General features: G+C 44.0%; 1 protein-coding gene across 1 annotated transcript in view; it reads left to right on the top strand.

Moving 5' to 3' along the window:
* Positions 1 to 10,950, top strand: part of LOC128875785 (neuropeptide SIFamide receptor) — a 65,325-nt gene extending 54,375 nt beyond the window's left edge. Inside the window, exon 3 of the mRNA XM_054121671.1 lies at positions 6,743 to 10,950. Within this exon, the coding sequence (XP_053977646.1) occupies positions 6,743 to 7,520 (778 nt within the window). The 3' untranslated portion in view covers positions 7,521 to 10,950. The remainder of the gene's footprint in view (positions 1 to 6,742) is intronic.
* Positions 10,951 to 13,478: the final 2,528 nt, after the last annotated feature.

Raw genomic sequence — 13,478 nt, 5'->3', positions numbered from 1 at the left:
GTGCGCGCCGCGCCCTCTTTCGCGAGTGTACTCCCCTCTCTCTTTCTGGAACGTTGTTCTCTCTCGACGCCTCATTGTTGCCCGCTCCACCGTCCTTCGCGTGGCATTGTTGTTCATCGTCACTCATCGTCACTGGCCGGTCCTCTTCGGTGTAGTTGCCGCTGTAACCCCCCATCCCGGACGAGCCCCCATATGTAGGAGTCTAAACGAAAAATAAGGCACGGGGATTCGAAGCCACGATCCTCGGATCCACAGTCGACCGCTTTACCCACACGACCAATCCCGTACCCTACGTTTCGTATTCTCGTTTAACTCCTTATCGTTGGGTATGGGAGTGTGGTATCGGGTGTGATCGAATTGCGAAGTGTTTAATTTTGATTGTGTATGTACGATTAGTTTGCAACTTGGGTGGAGATAGAGTCAGGATTGTGACTTTAAGTGATAGTCACAGAGGTGATTCAGTGCATGGTTGAGTGCATCATTCTTAACAGGGTGATGCCTCGGATATTGATTACATCTGTTGCTTGGATTCGTGATCAGGAGTCATCTATGTCACTGTATATGTTTCTTCAGTCTATGAATACGATTTGTTTATCCATTGCGTGTTATTATGCATTTATCTCTGTACCGATAATTTCGCGCGGATGTTCAAGTTTCTTTCGTCTGGCGCCATCTAGAAGACCCAAGATAAAACGCAACCTGCTCGCGTCCACTGATAGAGAACACGTGATAACGGCGGTTGTCACGACGTTGTAATCACTGCAAGAGGAAAAAGAAAATTTTAGTTCTGTTCTTGGTACAATAGACTCATCGGTAACGTAACCAAGAAAGTATCTATATCTATATATATCTTGGTTATTTATGGAGTCACAAATTAAAATCTAAAACGCCCCGAAGTCAACTTCAGTTAATTCTCATAAATATATAAATAATCTTGAATTTTAGTTCCTCGGTTATTATTTTTTGCAATCTCCAAAGTCATGAAACACAATATCAGTCATCTCTGATCTAGGTTATCGAATTGTTGATTTAGTTAAGTTGCTGTTTCATATTCAACGCGGACAACTGCGTTGACAACATTTCTGAATATATATATATGGTATATGGACGATACATCATACCGTGACAATGCAATTACAGGCCGCACTATTTCAACATGGTTTACAAAGATCCGAGGATAAAGATTGACAAGGAAGATCGACGACCAATCGTTCAGTCGGATTACAAATATTTGACGGACTGTGAGACATAAAAATGTCAGGAAATTCGCGGGAGGGATGGTTATTCGAAGCAATTACCAACTTAGAGAATAAAGTGTTATTTACAGACGAGAAAATAGAAATCTAAACGAGGGCGATCGATAGGCGGTCTGGGTCGATAGTTTACAATGCTGGCAATTACTGTCCTTTCAACGAGACTGCAAAGTTATTCTTTATCCTGAAGACTTATACTCGAATTTGAATCAGGTAATGATGCCGGCGAAACCAACATAACGATCATTAGCAACGAGTGGAAAGGATTACCTTTTGCTGTTGTAACGTTGAGCTGCGCGGACCTTCGAAAATGATTGCAATTTAATTCACAGGCGAATTGGCTCAACCACTGCATTCATTACATTCTATCTAGATTCATTTGTTCCGATTTAGGCTATACTATTAAATTATCCACTAATCCAATAGCATGGCGCTATGCAAGAACCTTTAAGCAGAGGATTCAAAACACCCACGAACCAAAGTTTAGGTTTATTGCTCGGACACCATTGTAATCTATGACCGTCGGACGGCTGCACACAGCATGAGCTCGGCTCTGGCGCGGGGACACAATTCACCTATTGTTTTGCTAACTCCCAGGAATCCTACAACAAGACATCTTCAGTAGTAGGGGATCCAATGCTTCCTATGCGCACTGATACACATTGTCTGAGCAGTAGACCTATACGTTAGGTCGTATATTTCAAGAATAAAATTGTCAAAATATCTTGCTTTCTTCAAGCAGTATCAGTTGACACCTATCTAAACTAGAGGACTAGACGATTGTCACTTAATCTTGTCGTTACATTTAACTGTATTTCAATATCTATGGATAGTCATGCAGTTAACAATTCATCAATTTTAAACAACCTTAACCTGCAGTGCATCATACTGCCCAAACAGATACACTCGTGCTCGACAAATTTTCAAACTTATTTTTTTTTCGAAAATGAAGCGTCCTATGAAAAAATTTCATTCTACACTTTCGATTCAATTTTCGTACGTAGAATCACCCTCTACTCGCTTGTGCCACCAGTTACGGGACACCCTGTATCTTCTACGAGTATAATGTTTCCCAACCATTCCTCTTAAAACATCCCAAACTGATCACTCAACTCTCTCCTCGAAAAGCCCTCCTTCTAAAGCTTCGGCAAGAAAGAGTTATCGAGATTAAGCGGTCCAAAGTTGCTTGCGTCTTCAACTCCAGAGCGTTCACCCTGAGAGCCTGCCTCAGAGGACTCTAACAACTACGGACACGTGTAACGATTCTTCGCCTTCTCGATACTCAAACGCCACCAGACGAATGTCTGCTGCTGTAAATACATGGAGACGACCGTATAAACGTCGCCACTCGGCCATGCTTCGCCCCTATGTATGGGTCCAGGACCCTTTCGAGCATCAATTCTTTTGCGACCATTCCCTATCTCTGCCCAAAGTTCTTCGCCCTTCCCCTCGTGCGGTTTCCTCGACGTTCGCGTGTTCCATCGAGTCTTCTATCGCAAAGAACGTTCGAGTTTCCGAAAGCTTTCCGCTCGCTGCCAAGCGCGTCGCGGGTTTTACAGCCGACGTAAAAGCCGCGGAACGACTTCGACGAGAAAACGAGCAAAAAGGATAAACAGTCGGTGCGGATGCCGCGTGTTTTATTTCAAGTACATTTCGAACGAGTATAAAGTTATTTGGCCAAGAGCGTTCTTGGGTGGGGGATCGAGATGCTGGGTCAGTAGAGATACACCGAGCCGGGATGAACCCACTTGTATCCGTGATTGTAAGACAGAGGAACAGCTGCTGGGTGGATTGGCAGTACCTTCACGTACGGGTGCGAATAGACCAGCGGGGGCGCAATCACTGGCGGCACCGGGGCTGGTGCACATGTTACAGCCACCATGGCCACGGCGAGCAATAGCATCTGTCGGGCAGAAAGGATATATTAAAAACGAAGTCGTGTCCGTGATCCTGTTTCACGGAAAGTCCAAATTGATCTTGGCTTCAGCGACATGTATTTCGGGTGGGTGAAAAATGGTCCTGGACATTGCAAGTCGATAGTCGCTTGTTTTTGGTAGACGTTGAAGTTTGTACGTGATGGAATGCAATTTAGTGGAGAGTAGATAGTGTGTTCATGTCTGATTTGTGATATTTAGACTCGATCGATATGATTTCGTGTGGTGGCAATACGTACACGAATCTTTGGCAAAGCTGATACTTTCAGACATTTTTAATTTGATTCTCTGACTGAATATTAGAAATTTAATGTAGTGTGCTAGCGATACCTTCTGGATTTTAAACACCTTACTTAGAGATAATCGACGTGATTTCGTGTGGTGGTAGTACACGAATCTTTGGCAAATGTGATACTTTCAGACATTTTTAATTTAATTCTGGATATTAGAAATTTAAAGTAGCGTGCTAGTGATACCCCTGGATTTTAAACGCCTTATCACAAAAGTAAATTCAAAGCCTTATCAATGCCCTTAACAAACAAGTGTATCACACCATTTCCCGTGATCTCTTTATACACATAAACCAATTCAGATCCCTTTTCACAGCTAATTGAATCACGCACTCCATCCAAATCCCAATACGATACACATCTCGTAAGTACAAGCCCCCGTTCTCATTAACACACGCACTACTCAAAACCGTCGATCGTCGCGACACGAGCGTGCGCGGCAGCACTTAAGTAAGCGCGTATAGGATAGGTATACTTGCCAGTTTGAACATGTTAAACGTTTTATCGGCTTTTCCGTTCGCAAACACGAAGGGTCGCAAATGGATACTGCTGTTGGCACTACAGAAATCGAACTCTTTATATATACGAGACCGTGTCATCTTCATTGTTTGCCGCGACGCTATAAGCGGGCTGCAGCCTCGATCGTTCCGATAATCCGTGTCCGCGAAACGGGCGATTTCCTCCCTCCCCCCCCACCCCCTCCTCATCCTTTCTACATCTTCCCTGAACGGAGTCACCTGAACGTCATAAATATGCAACGGGACGTGCAACACACGGAAATCAACGGCACCGGCCGATCGGTATCGCGATCTCTGATTTATAGAAGGACTCTTCGGCGTCGACAGCGACAGAGCCTTCGTTTAATCGAAGGACGCGACTGTTTGCAGCGGGCCGAGCTTTGATTAAAAGCAACGCGTCATTCTCGCGAGGGAAAACCAGGGAAGCCTTCGCGGCTCAAAAAATGAAAAAACCTCCGCTTCGCTAATGGTCTCTGCGCGCGCGCGCGCGCGCCCACCGATCGCTGAGATTCACGATTGCAGAGAGTCCAAAGTGTCGGCGTGCTCCTCGTCTCGTTTAATTAACGAACGCCGCGGATATTTTCGCGTTTCCTTGATGCGTTGTCGCTTCTTTTGCATCGCAAAGAGGCGCTCGCCGTGTTCGGGATCGCCGAGGGTGGATTTTACAGCGGGGCTTTATCGACCTATCCAGAATGCCTAGGGGATCCGCGACGGTCCAATTTCCGGGGTAAGAGTCTATTCGGATGGGAGTTGGGGCGAAACAGGTAGCGATGTATGTAATATTGATAACTCGGCGATGCTAACTTTGCGTTATCGATGGAGAGATCTTTGGTAATATAGATATGGTTAACTTTGCTTTGCTTTGCTGAACAATTTTTTAAAAATTATCCATCGGTCTCTCTTCCTCTGCAGTTTAATTCCCATCGAAAGTCACGCTCGACGCCCAACGTCCCTGAGTACCATAAACGTAATTAAGCGTTTACAAAATATAAAAAGTCACATTCTCCTCGCTTTGGTGACTCATGAGCAGATAAATCATCTCTGATCGCGCCACGTAGATAACGTTCAGGCTACGTGCGAGCAATTCTATGAAGCGTCGAAGATAACCACCAGCAGGGCAAAAACCGCGACAACATGAAGGACGGTGCATGAATGTAGGATCAGAGAGTATAATAATTGCATACTTTACGTTTTCTAAAATCCTCCATTACCACTCTTTGTGCGACAAATATCCTTAGGAGCATTAGCTATCGCCTCTATTAAATTAGGAAAGGGAACAAAAATTTGATAATAACAAAAAAACAAAAAAATCGTCCCCGAAGAGGTTACAATCCCCTACTTCATTTAATTCCTCCGTACCAGTGTGTCTCAACCATTTTCGTGCTATGCCCCACCTAAGCTTTTCTAAAATGCTTATGTCCCCCTCCTAATATATACATAATTTTGAATATTTTAAGTTTTAGGAAGAAATCACTAGGAAATTATTGAGCAAACACAATAAATAAATTTTCAAATTGCCTCCCTGTGGGATGTGGGCCCCACGTTGGGAAACACTGCTCCATACCATCCCTCTCATTGTTCTAATCCAACCTGTAAGCCTAAAATCAGGAAGCAGGTTACTTTCTCTAATTCCGTACGCGATATTTTCATACGTTCCAATTTCCGTGCTCGTCTGAAGCCGATCGACAAGCTAAATAAAACGGAGAATGACTTTCAACGTCCGCGCGTGGGCCAGATGAGCGGTTCGCGTCATAACGAGCAAGCACAGCCAGGAATCCGTTAAGGGGGATCGTTTATCGAGGGTCTACAGCCATTTTATGATCCCTGGGATACGGGTTTGAAGCACCAGGGACTCCCACGCGGCAACAAAACGCGACCGTTCCTTTTTATGCTCCCCATTATGGAAATGTATATTCTATTCGCGGTTTCGAAAGACTCTCGGGTCCGTTCCGCGTGAACGGACTCGGGAGCCGCGTGCAGTCACGGCAAGGTCTCCTACACGCGATGGAAACTCAACATTCCCGTCGAGCGTCTCGGTCTGCGAAACGAGTCGGGCTCACTCGTCCCGATAAGGCGTTGTTCCCGTAGAATTTATTAAGCAACGTTTTCCTAGGTATCTGAATCGGAGATGGGCTCGCCGATTAACGATATCGATGGCTACGATGCCAGTAACTTACCGACTTATCGTTAGGGGATTGATGCTGGAAGAATTTTTCATTATGCAACGCTGGAAAATGCTGAAACGCTAAAAACAAAGTGCGGTGGTTATTTACCTGGAATATTCCTGTCTTACCTGGAATCCCTATTGCCTTCTTATTGGCTTTTGGATTCCGTCGTGGGTTTAGCTGTATTTAAATTAAGCCAAACATTCCTGCTCCTCGCGATGGAAACTACAGGCTACTTAATACGTAGAGATATCGGATATAATTATTGTGAATGTAAAATGCTCTAGGCAGTAGAGCGTCCAAGCCTTGTGTCAGCGATTTGTGGAATAAGAATATTTTATATTTTATAAATATTTATAAAATTAACATGTTAATTGAAGCATAGAACCTCTTTCTCTCAGCGCTACCCAAACTACTGATTACTATTTCTTTAAGCTATTACTATCATATTATACTTTGGGTCTTCCCTGAACCTCCATTCGTCGTAGAATCGTGTCAGTCGACATTCGTATTAAAATTACAGCTAATCTAAAATTCTCCATGTCGACTGCACTATCGCTAATACCGATCTCCCGTTTTCAGGTTCCTGGCGATCTGGTGGCCGCTGAAGTGTCAGATCACGAAGCGCCGCGCTAGGATGATGATAGTCGTGATCTGGGTCGTCGCCCTCACCATTACGCTGCCGTGGCTGCTGTTCTTCGACCTGGTGGCCATCTACGAGAGCGAGCCGGACCTCAGGCTCTGCCTGGATAGGTGGCCTCACCCCGAAGATGGCACCCTCTTCTTCCTCATCGGCAACCTGACGTTCTGCTACGTTCTCCCCACGATTCTGATATCCCTTTGCTACATCCTGATCTGGATCAAGGTATGGCGAAGGCACATACCGACCGACACGAAGGACGCTCAGATGGAGAGGATACAGCAGAAGTCGAAGGTGAAAGTGGTCAAGATGCTGGTGGTGGTGGTGATCCTATTCGTCCTATCCTGGTTGCCGTTGTACGTAATCTTCACAGTGATCAAGCTCGGCGGCGATGAAGAGGAGCGAGAGGAGGAGATTCTGTCCATCGCCACGCCGATAGCTCAATGGCTAGGCGCCAGCAACTCCTGCATCAACCCCATCCTGTACGCGTTCTTCAACAAGAAGTATCGCCGTGGTTTCGTCGCGATCATGAAGAGCGGGCGCTGCTGCGGCAAGATCAGGTATTACGAGACGGTAGCCATCATGTCCTCCTCGACGAGCATGAGGAAGTCCTCCTACTACGTCAACAACAACAACTCGTCGACGAGACGGGCCTGCCACGGACCCCCTGTTCACCAGGACAGCAACGTTTCCTACATATTCAATCACACCGGCGTCTAAGCAACGAGTCCAGTCCTAAAGATATCTGATGTTCGGTTATTCCGAGGCTGGCTGCCCGGAACGGGTTTCAAGCGAGCCGGTCCGAGGTTCCAGGTCACGCTGATCGCAACCGATTGTCGCTCGGATCGGATAGTCGTCGATAAGGGGGTCAAACGAGCACTGCTGCCAGCAGCTTTTCGCTAGCGCTACATCGCGGCGAGGATCGGTTTACGTAATCGCGGTTGCTGGCGAGGAACAGTGTTCCTCGACTCCGTCGTTTTGTATTTATCGCGTGAATTGTATTTTGTTGAGCGAGAACCAACTCTGGCGGCTCGTGGGGCTCGTCGTTCTCGTGGATCCCGCGACGTGTCCGAGGTCGAAGGCTTCGGGATACGTCGCAGGAAACTTTCCACGAGCATCTTTCTAGATTTCTAAGGAATCCACGAACAAAGGGACCTTAGCCGCTGGCTTGACATTTGCGTGTGCGACAGCGGCGAGCGAGAGGAGGAAGTGGTGAGTTGGTCAGGCGACGAGGAAGAGAATCGAAAAGAGATCGAGCTTCTCGTCACTGGACATAGGGCGACAGTTGCTGAGGATTCTTGACCTTCTAGGAGGAAGCCATCAACCAAAACGCTTGCCGAAGAAGACGGAATATTGGTTGATGCAGGAGCTGGTGGCTCCCCCCTAGAGTAGCAAGAATTATTCGGACCTAGTATAATTAATCTTGGGGAAGGGGGGGGGGGGCATGTGGCACACCCGGTAGATAACTGTTGCTCTTCCAGGAGGAAGCCAGGAATTAAGGCACCTGATGAAGAACGCTGAGTTTGCGCAGAAGCTGGTGGCTCCCTCCTAGAGTAGCAAGAGTCATTCGGACCTAGTATAATTAATCTTGGGGGGGCATGTGGCACACCAGGTAGATGCCTGTTGCTCTTCCAGGAGAAAGCCAGGAATTAAGACACCTGGGTTTACGCAGAAGCTTGTGGCTCCCTCCTAGAGTGGCAAGAGTCATTTCAACAAGGTGTCCCCATCGATCTCCGTCAGCGAATTGTTGACACCTTGCGACTGGAAAATAGAACGATGTCGACTCGTAGGCCCTTAATTAAACACCGCAGAACTTTATCCGTGCATAACACCCGTTACTTTGCACTTGCGCAGCGTGTACGATCTAGAGGAGGACGCATGGTGGGTGACAGAGCGAGTGCTGAACATTACCTCCTCGTACGAGATAAAATACAGATTACTAGGTATTCTACTTGTACTTATCGTAGCACGGTCGGCTCCAACAGTTATATACACATATATTTTCTTATTGGAACGTTAGACGATTCTAGTCTTTTTGGGATTACTTAAGGTGCCATACGTTACATATGCCTATATAAATTACTCTCGAGACTATAGATTAAGGCGGGCCCGCGCGTCAAGCGACCAGGAGTGCACAAGGACGGTCCTATTGTTAACCGATTCGAATGAAACAATTAACGATTCACGCGCTTTTTCGTCTATGCCGCGTTATCAACGTTGCCCGTCCCCTCTCCCTGCCAGCCCAACCTTCGCCTGTCCCCGTCCCAGACCATCTCTACACCCACCCAACCAGCCCTGTGTCTACGTGTCCCAGAGAAAGGCGGAAGTGACCGACTTACCGTTTTGTCTCGAATTATTCTCGATCGATTACACGTGCGACGAATTAACGCGGTCACTGGCGACAATAACGACCTTTTACGCTCCGAGAGGTTGAGCTCTTGTCACGGAGCTGGTTCAGAGACCATGTTGCGTACCAGTCGCAAATGGTCGACGATCGCTGCTCCTGTATGGTTTCATCCATTGTAATATCGTTGAAGGAAGAGTAAAGAGGCTCGAGTATTCGCGACCGTTTGTCACGTGTACGTATTTTTTTTCTCTTTTTTTTTTCTTTCTAGAAGTCGATCTCACCGATTGAATCGTAGAGACAATTATATCGCGCGTACTTTCGTGCCGGATGCAACCCGCGGTTGGCTCGTCAGCATGGGAAGACGGTGATTACGATGGTTTCGGTCGGACTGTGTCGAAGATTCGAAGATCGATGGTACTGCCAGGATTTCAAATTCTAATTAAGGCAGGGACTATTCGTCCATCAGAAACTTTGACTCTATTAGTAAGTCGAATCCACTAATAAATAAAAAAATAAAATGAATGATTTCTCCTTGGAGCTCGCCTCTCATTAACCCTTTGCACACCGAATTATATTTCAATTTCGTTATCAGCAGCTCCCAATACTTTCAAGTGTTTCATTTGAAATTCAATTTAACTAAAAATTAAGGCAATTTAAATGAATAAAGAAAGAAACAAATTGATTTACATACCAGTTTTATTCTCACTTTTGGTGTATTTTGTAATTTTCAAGTGTATAATAGCTCTTGAAACAATTTCCTTTACTATTGATTCTGAGACGACAGAATGTCGCGTGGGGACTCGACATAGGAGTGCAAAGTGTTAATAAGAGTATCAAATTAACTTTTCCCACGAGGCAGACACGAATTAAACGATTCGAATAGTCCCAGCGTTATCATCGTTCAGACATTCGCCAGTGCTGCCGACACGTCGATCTTTCCTTGACGGTTTCTCCTGAGATTTACGCATCACGCTGACGGGCCCTAATCGGGGTTTCAGTCGACTTTTCGCGAATTTTCCGCAACCACCTCAGATGTCAGAGGACAAACATCCGTCGGTTCGCGACGGATCGTTTTCGCGTGAATCGCGTGCCAGGATTGAAAAAGAAATTCGTGTATCGTTCGCCCTGCGTAGACTTCCAACGATCCAACGAACGAGCCCAGCGGTATTCCGCATAATTCACGGGGGAACCGGCGCACTCGCGGTTGCAACCAACCGTCGAGCTTTACTCCCGGGCACTTTGTAAAAACGAGTTTAAAAAAAAAAGTATATACGAAAAACAATGAAACCAAAAACTTGTAAAGATGGCAACGTCGTGTAAGAGCTGTGGGATTTTATGATAGAGCAACTATTTTCGTAAGGTTTTTATACGTGGCGAGACAGGATCTAGATGTAACCGAAAACGTGCGAAGTATAATGTATAGACGGTCGTGAGATACCTTAATTCATATCTATTGTGGCTCAAAGGATGCCGGCGATGTCGCGTGACGCAACATAAATAGGATTAAGAACGATTATACTGCTTAGGGTAACAAAGAAACAAGTACATACACAAACAAAAATATGGAGATAAAGAGAAGACAATTGTATAACGGAGGGCCCACGTTTGAGGAAACATTATAAAATCTCGAGGAGCGACTGTATACGCACTAAACGTGACTAAGTATTTAAGTTTGAAACGACGTACCGCATAAGAATTGTAATGTTTATATAGTATTATATTACACGTGGAACTAAACGTCTATCTGCTGTCTCTATGTAAATATGTATCTTACCGTACGTAAGTGTATATTATATACATATATATATCGTTGCGATGTTGTAACTATATACACCGCCGTTACCTCCATTCTTATTCGTTGTTTCGTCGGAAACCGTAAGATTCATTAAATCCCATCGAAGAGCACGCTCGTTGTTCGCTAGCTCGTCTTCGTGTGATAGTTCCTGTGCAGTGAAACAAAGAGGGTTTTGAGAAGGTCCTCGGGCATTGTTTATTATCGTTGATAACGATATGGATTGTAGAGAGTAGACCGAAGGCAGGATTTAACAATTTGGATAGAAACTGGATGCAGAAAACGAATACAAACACAACCTGGTTCAAACAACTTTTTCATACAAAAAATTTGACGATTCTCGAAAATGAGGCAAGCAGCTTGGAATTAAAAGTATTTTGAATGTGGTCGTGTTTGTATTAATTTTTATCGTGAGAATCTCGACAGTTCGTTGATAATGCTTTTACGAATATACAGGGTGTCCCAAAAGTCGGGGAGGAGCCGGAAATGGGGGGTAGCTGAGACGATTCTGAACAAGAATTTCCTTTGCAAAAATGTCGGATGGGGCTTCGTTTTTGAATTATTAACGAAAAACACTGACCAATCACAGCGTCCGAGGAGCGCGCGCTCAGAGCATAGGCGTAAGCGAGGAGGCTCGAGCCAGCGAACAAGCGGGCCGGTAAAACAGCACGCGTTAATACCAGTGTGAGGTTGTAGCACATGAAACGTCTGATTTATAATGAAAACTTTAAGCAAATATAACTTTTTCTTTATATTAAACGTTACTGATCAAGATAGGAGGTATCGAAATCTGTACATTTAATGAAGAAATTACACGTTTCCTACCTTCAAATACGTAATCGTTAAAAAATTTCAATGACAATTTATCATAATAAATTTGAATCTAACTGTAACATGAGAATCGTTAAAATGTACAACTTACAACTATAAGAAAATGGGTGAAAATATGTAAATGTTTGAAAATTAAAATGAAGGAGACTCTAAATTTTGCATTAATGCGTCAAAGATCTGAAGGATAGAAATATTTTTCGAGAAAGTGGATAAAAAAATTTGCCAATACAAAATGAGGCATTTCATGTGTTACAACGTAAAAATACCAGTAATAAAAATGCCTGAAATTAACCCTTAAATGCCCTAAGTTTCAAATTCGTTACCGAACATGTATAATGACAATTATTTCAACTCTACGCTTTAGGCTACTCTCTACAATGTTAACTCTAAATATTGCAGTGTTTCAAGTATTACCAAATAGAATAGCGAGTAACTCGTGAAAATTGTCGGCGATTCTGATGTTTGGAATTTTGGTAATACTGTTGTCTATAATGATATCGTCGTGGCGAGTGCACATGTAGGACGAACAATTTCATATGTTCACTCCGATTCACTATGGCGTGCTGGTGAACGAGCATGCGATAAATCTGCACACATCGTTTGGTAATGAACGCAACCGAGGGATGATACATTTCAAACAATTCAACGTGATACACGGAACACATAATTGCATTTTAAATGACAGATGATGACGCTGTTCAGATAGAACAACGTTGTAAAAAACGATGTTTTGTTCCCCTCGTACATTGTAGAGTGCTGTCCTTCATGTTGTCGCAGATTTGAGACCAAACTGGAACAATCTGAAAGACAAGACGTTTCAGACGTTAAACGACAAAGTCTCAAAACAGTGATAGCACAATGACGTAACAATGTGACAACTTGAAGGGTAGTATCGCAACACTGTAATCCGAAGGACAGTCCCTTACGAATAGCACAAAAGTGTCCGAAATGTCCCTCGAAATGCGAAAACTTGGCGTCCCCAGAATAATCATGCGCAGCCATGTATTATATTCGCTACGGTTTAAGAGAACTAACACTTAAGCGTAATTTATTCCCGTTATTATGGAACATGCGATCTCTTCGAATACGTAATTGTCGAACGAACGGTGTTCAAATCGATCGATCGGTGTCGCGCGCCGTTCGCCCGGGTCACGTGACGTTTTTCCATAACACGAATTACGAAACGTGATCGCGCGAAGCGTGCGCGATCGAAGGGCGATCTAACGATTACATTGTTTTTCTAAGCTCTTTAACCGAACATCTAGCCTTGCACGCTTCAGCATTCACCGGGACGACGTTTGCGTTCGAATGGATTCCATTTTATAGGTTATAGTCGGAGGAAAGTGTTTGTAAATTTTCACTAAACGGAGTACGTTGTCCTTGGAGCGTTTCCAGGCTTTCGTTTGCGAAAGTTTCGCTCGATCACGACTTTCAAAGAACTTTTATCGAAATTCAACTTTACTAGAGTATATACATATATATACATAGTATATAAATATATATATATATATATACATATACATATATATATACATACATATATATATATACATATACATATATATATACATACATATATATATATATATATATATATACATACACTATGTATATATATTTATATTTATATGTGTGTGTGTATATATATATATTATATATGTACATAGAAACATTTGAGAATCGTTGTCCGTGAAAGCGCGTTTGCAAT

The sequence above is a fragment of the Hylaeus volcanicus genome, chromosome 4 (genome assembly GCF_026283585.1).
Source record: "Hylaeus volcanicus isolate JK05 chromosome 4, UHH_iyHylVolc1.0_haploid, whole genome shotgun sequence".
NCBI classification, from domain to species: Eukaryota; Metazoa; Arthropoda; class Insecta; order Hymenoptera; family Colletidae; genus Hylaeus; species Hylaeus volcanicus.
This window is presented reverse-complemented; position numbering and strand designations above follow the sequence as displayed.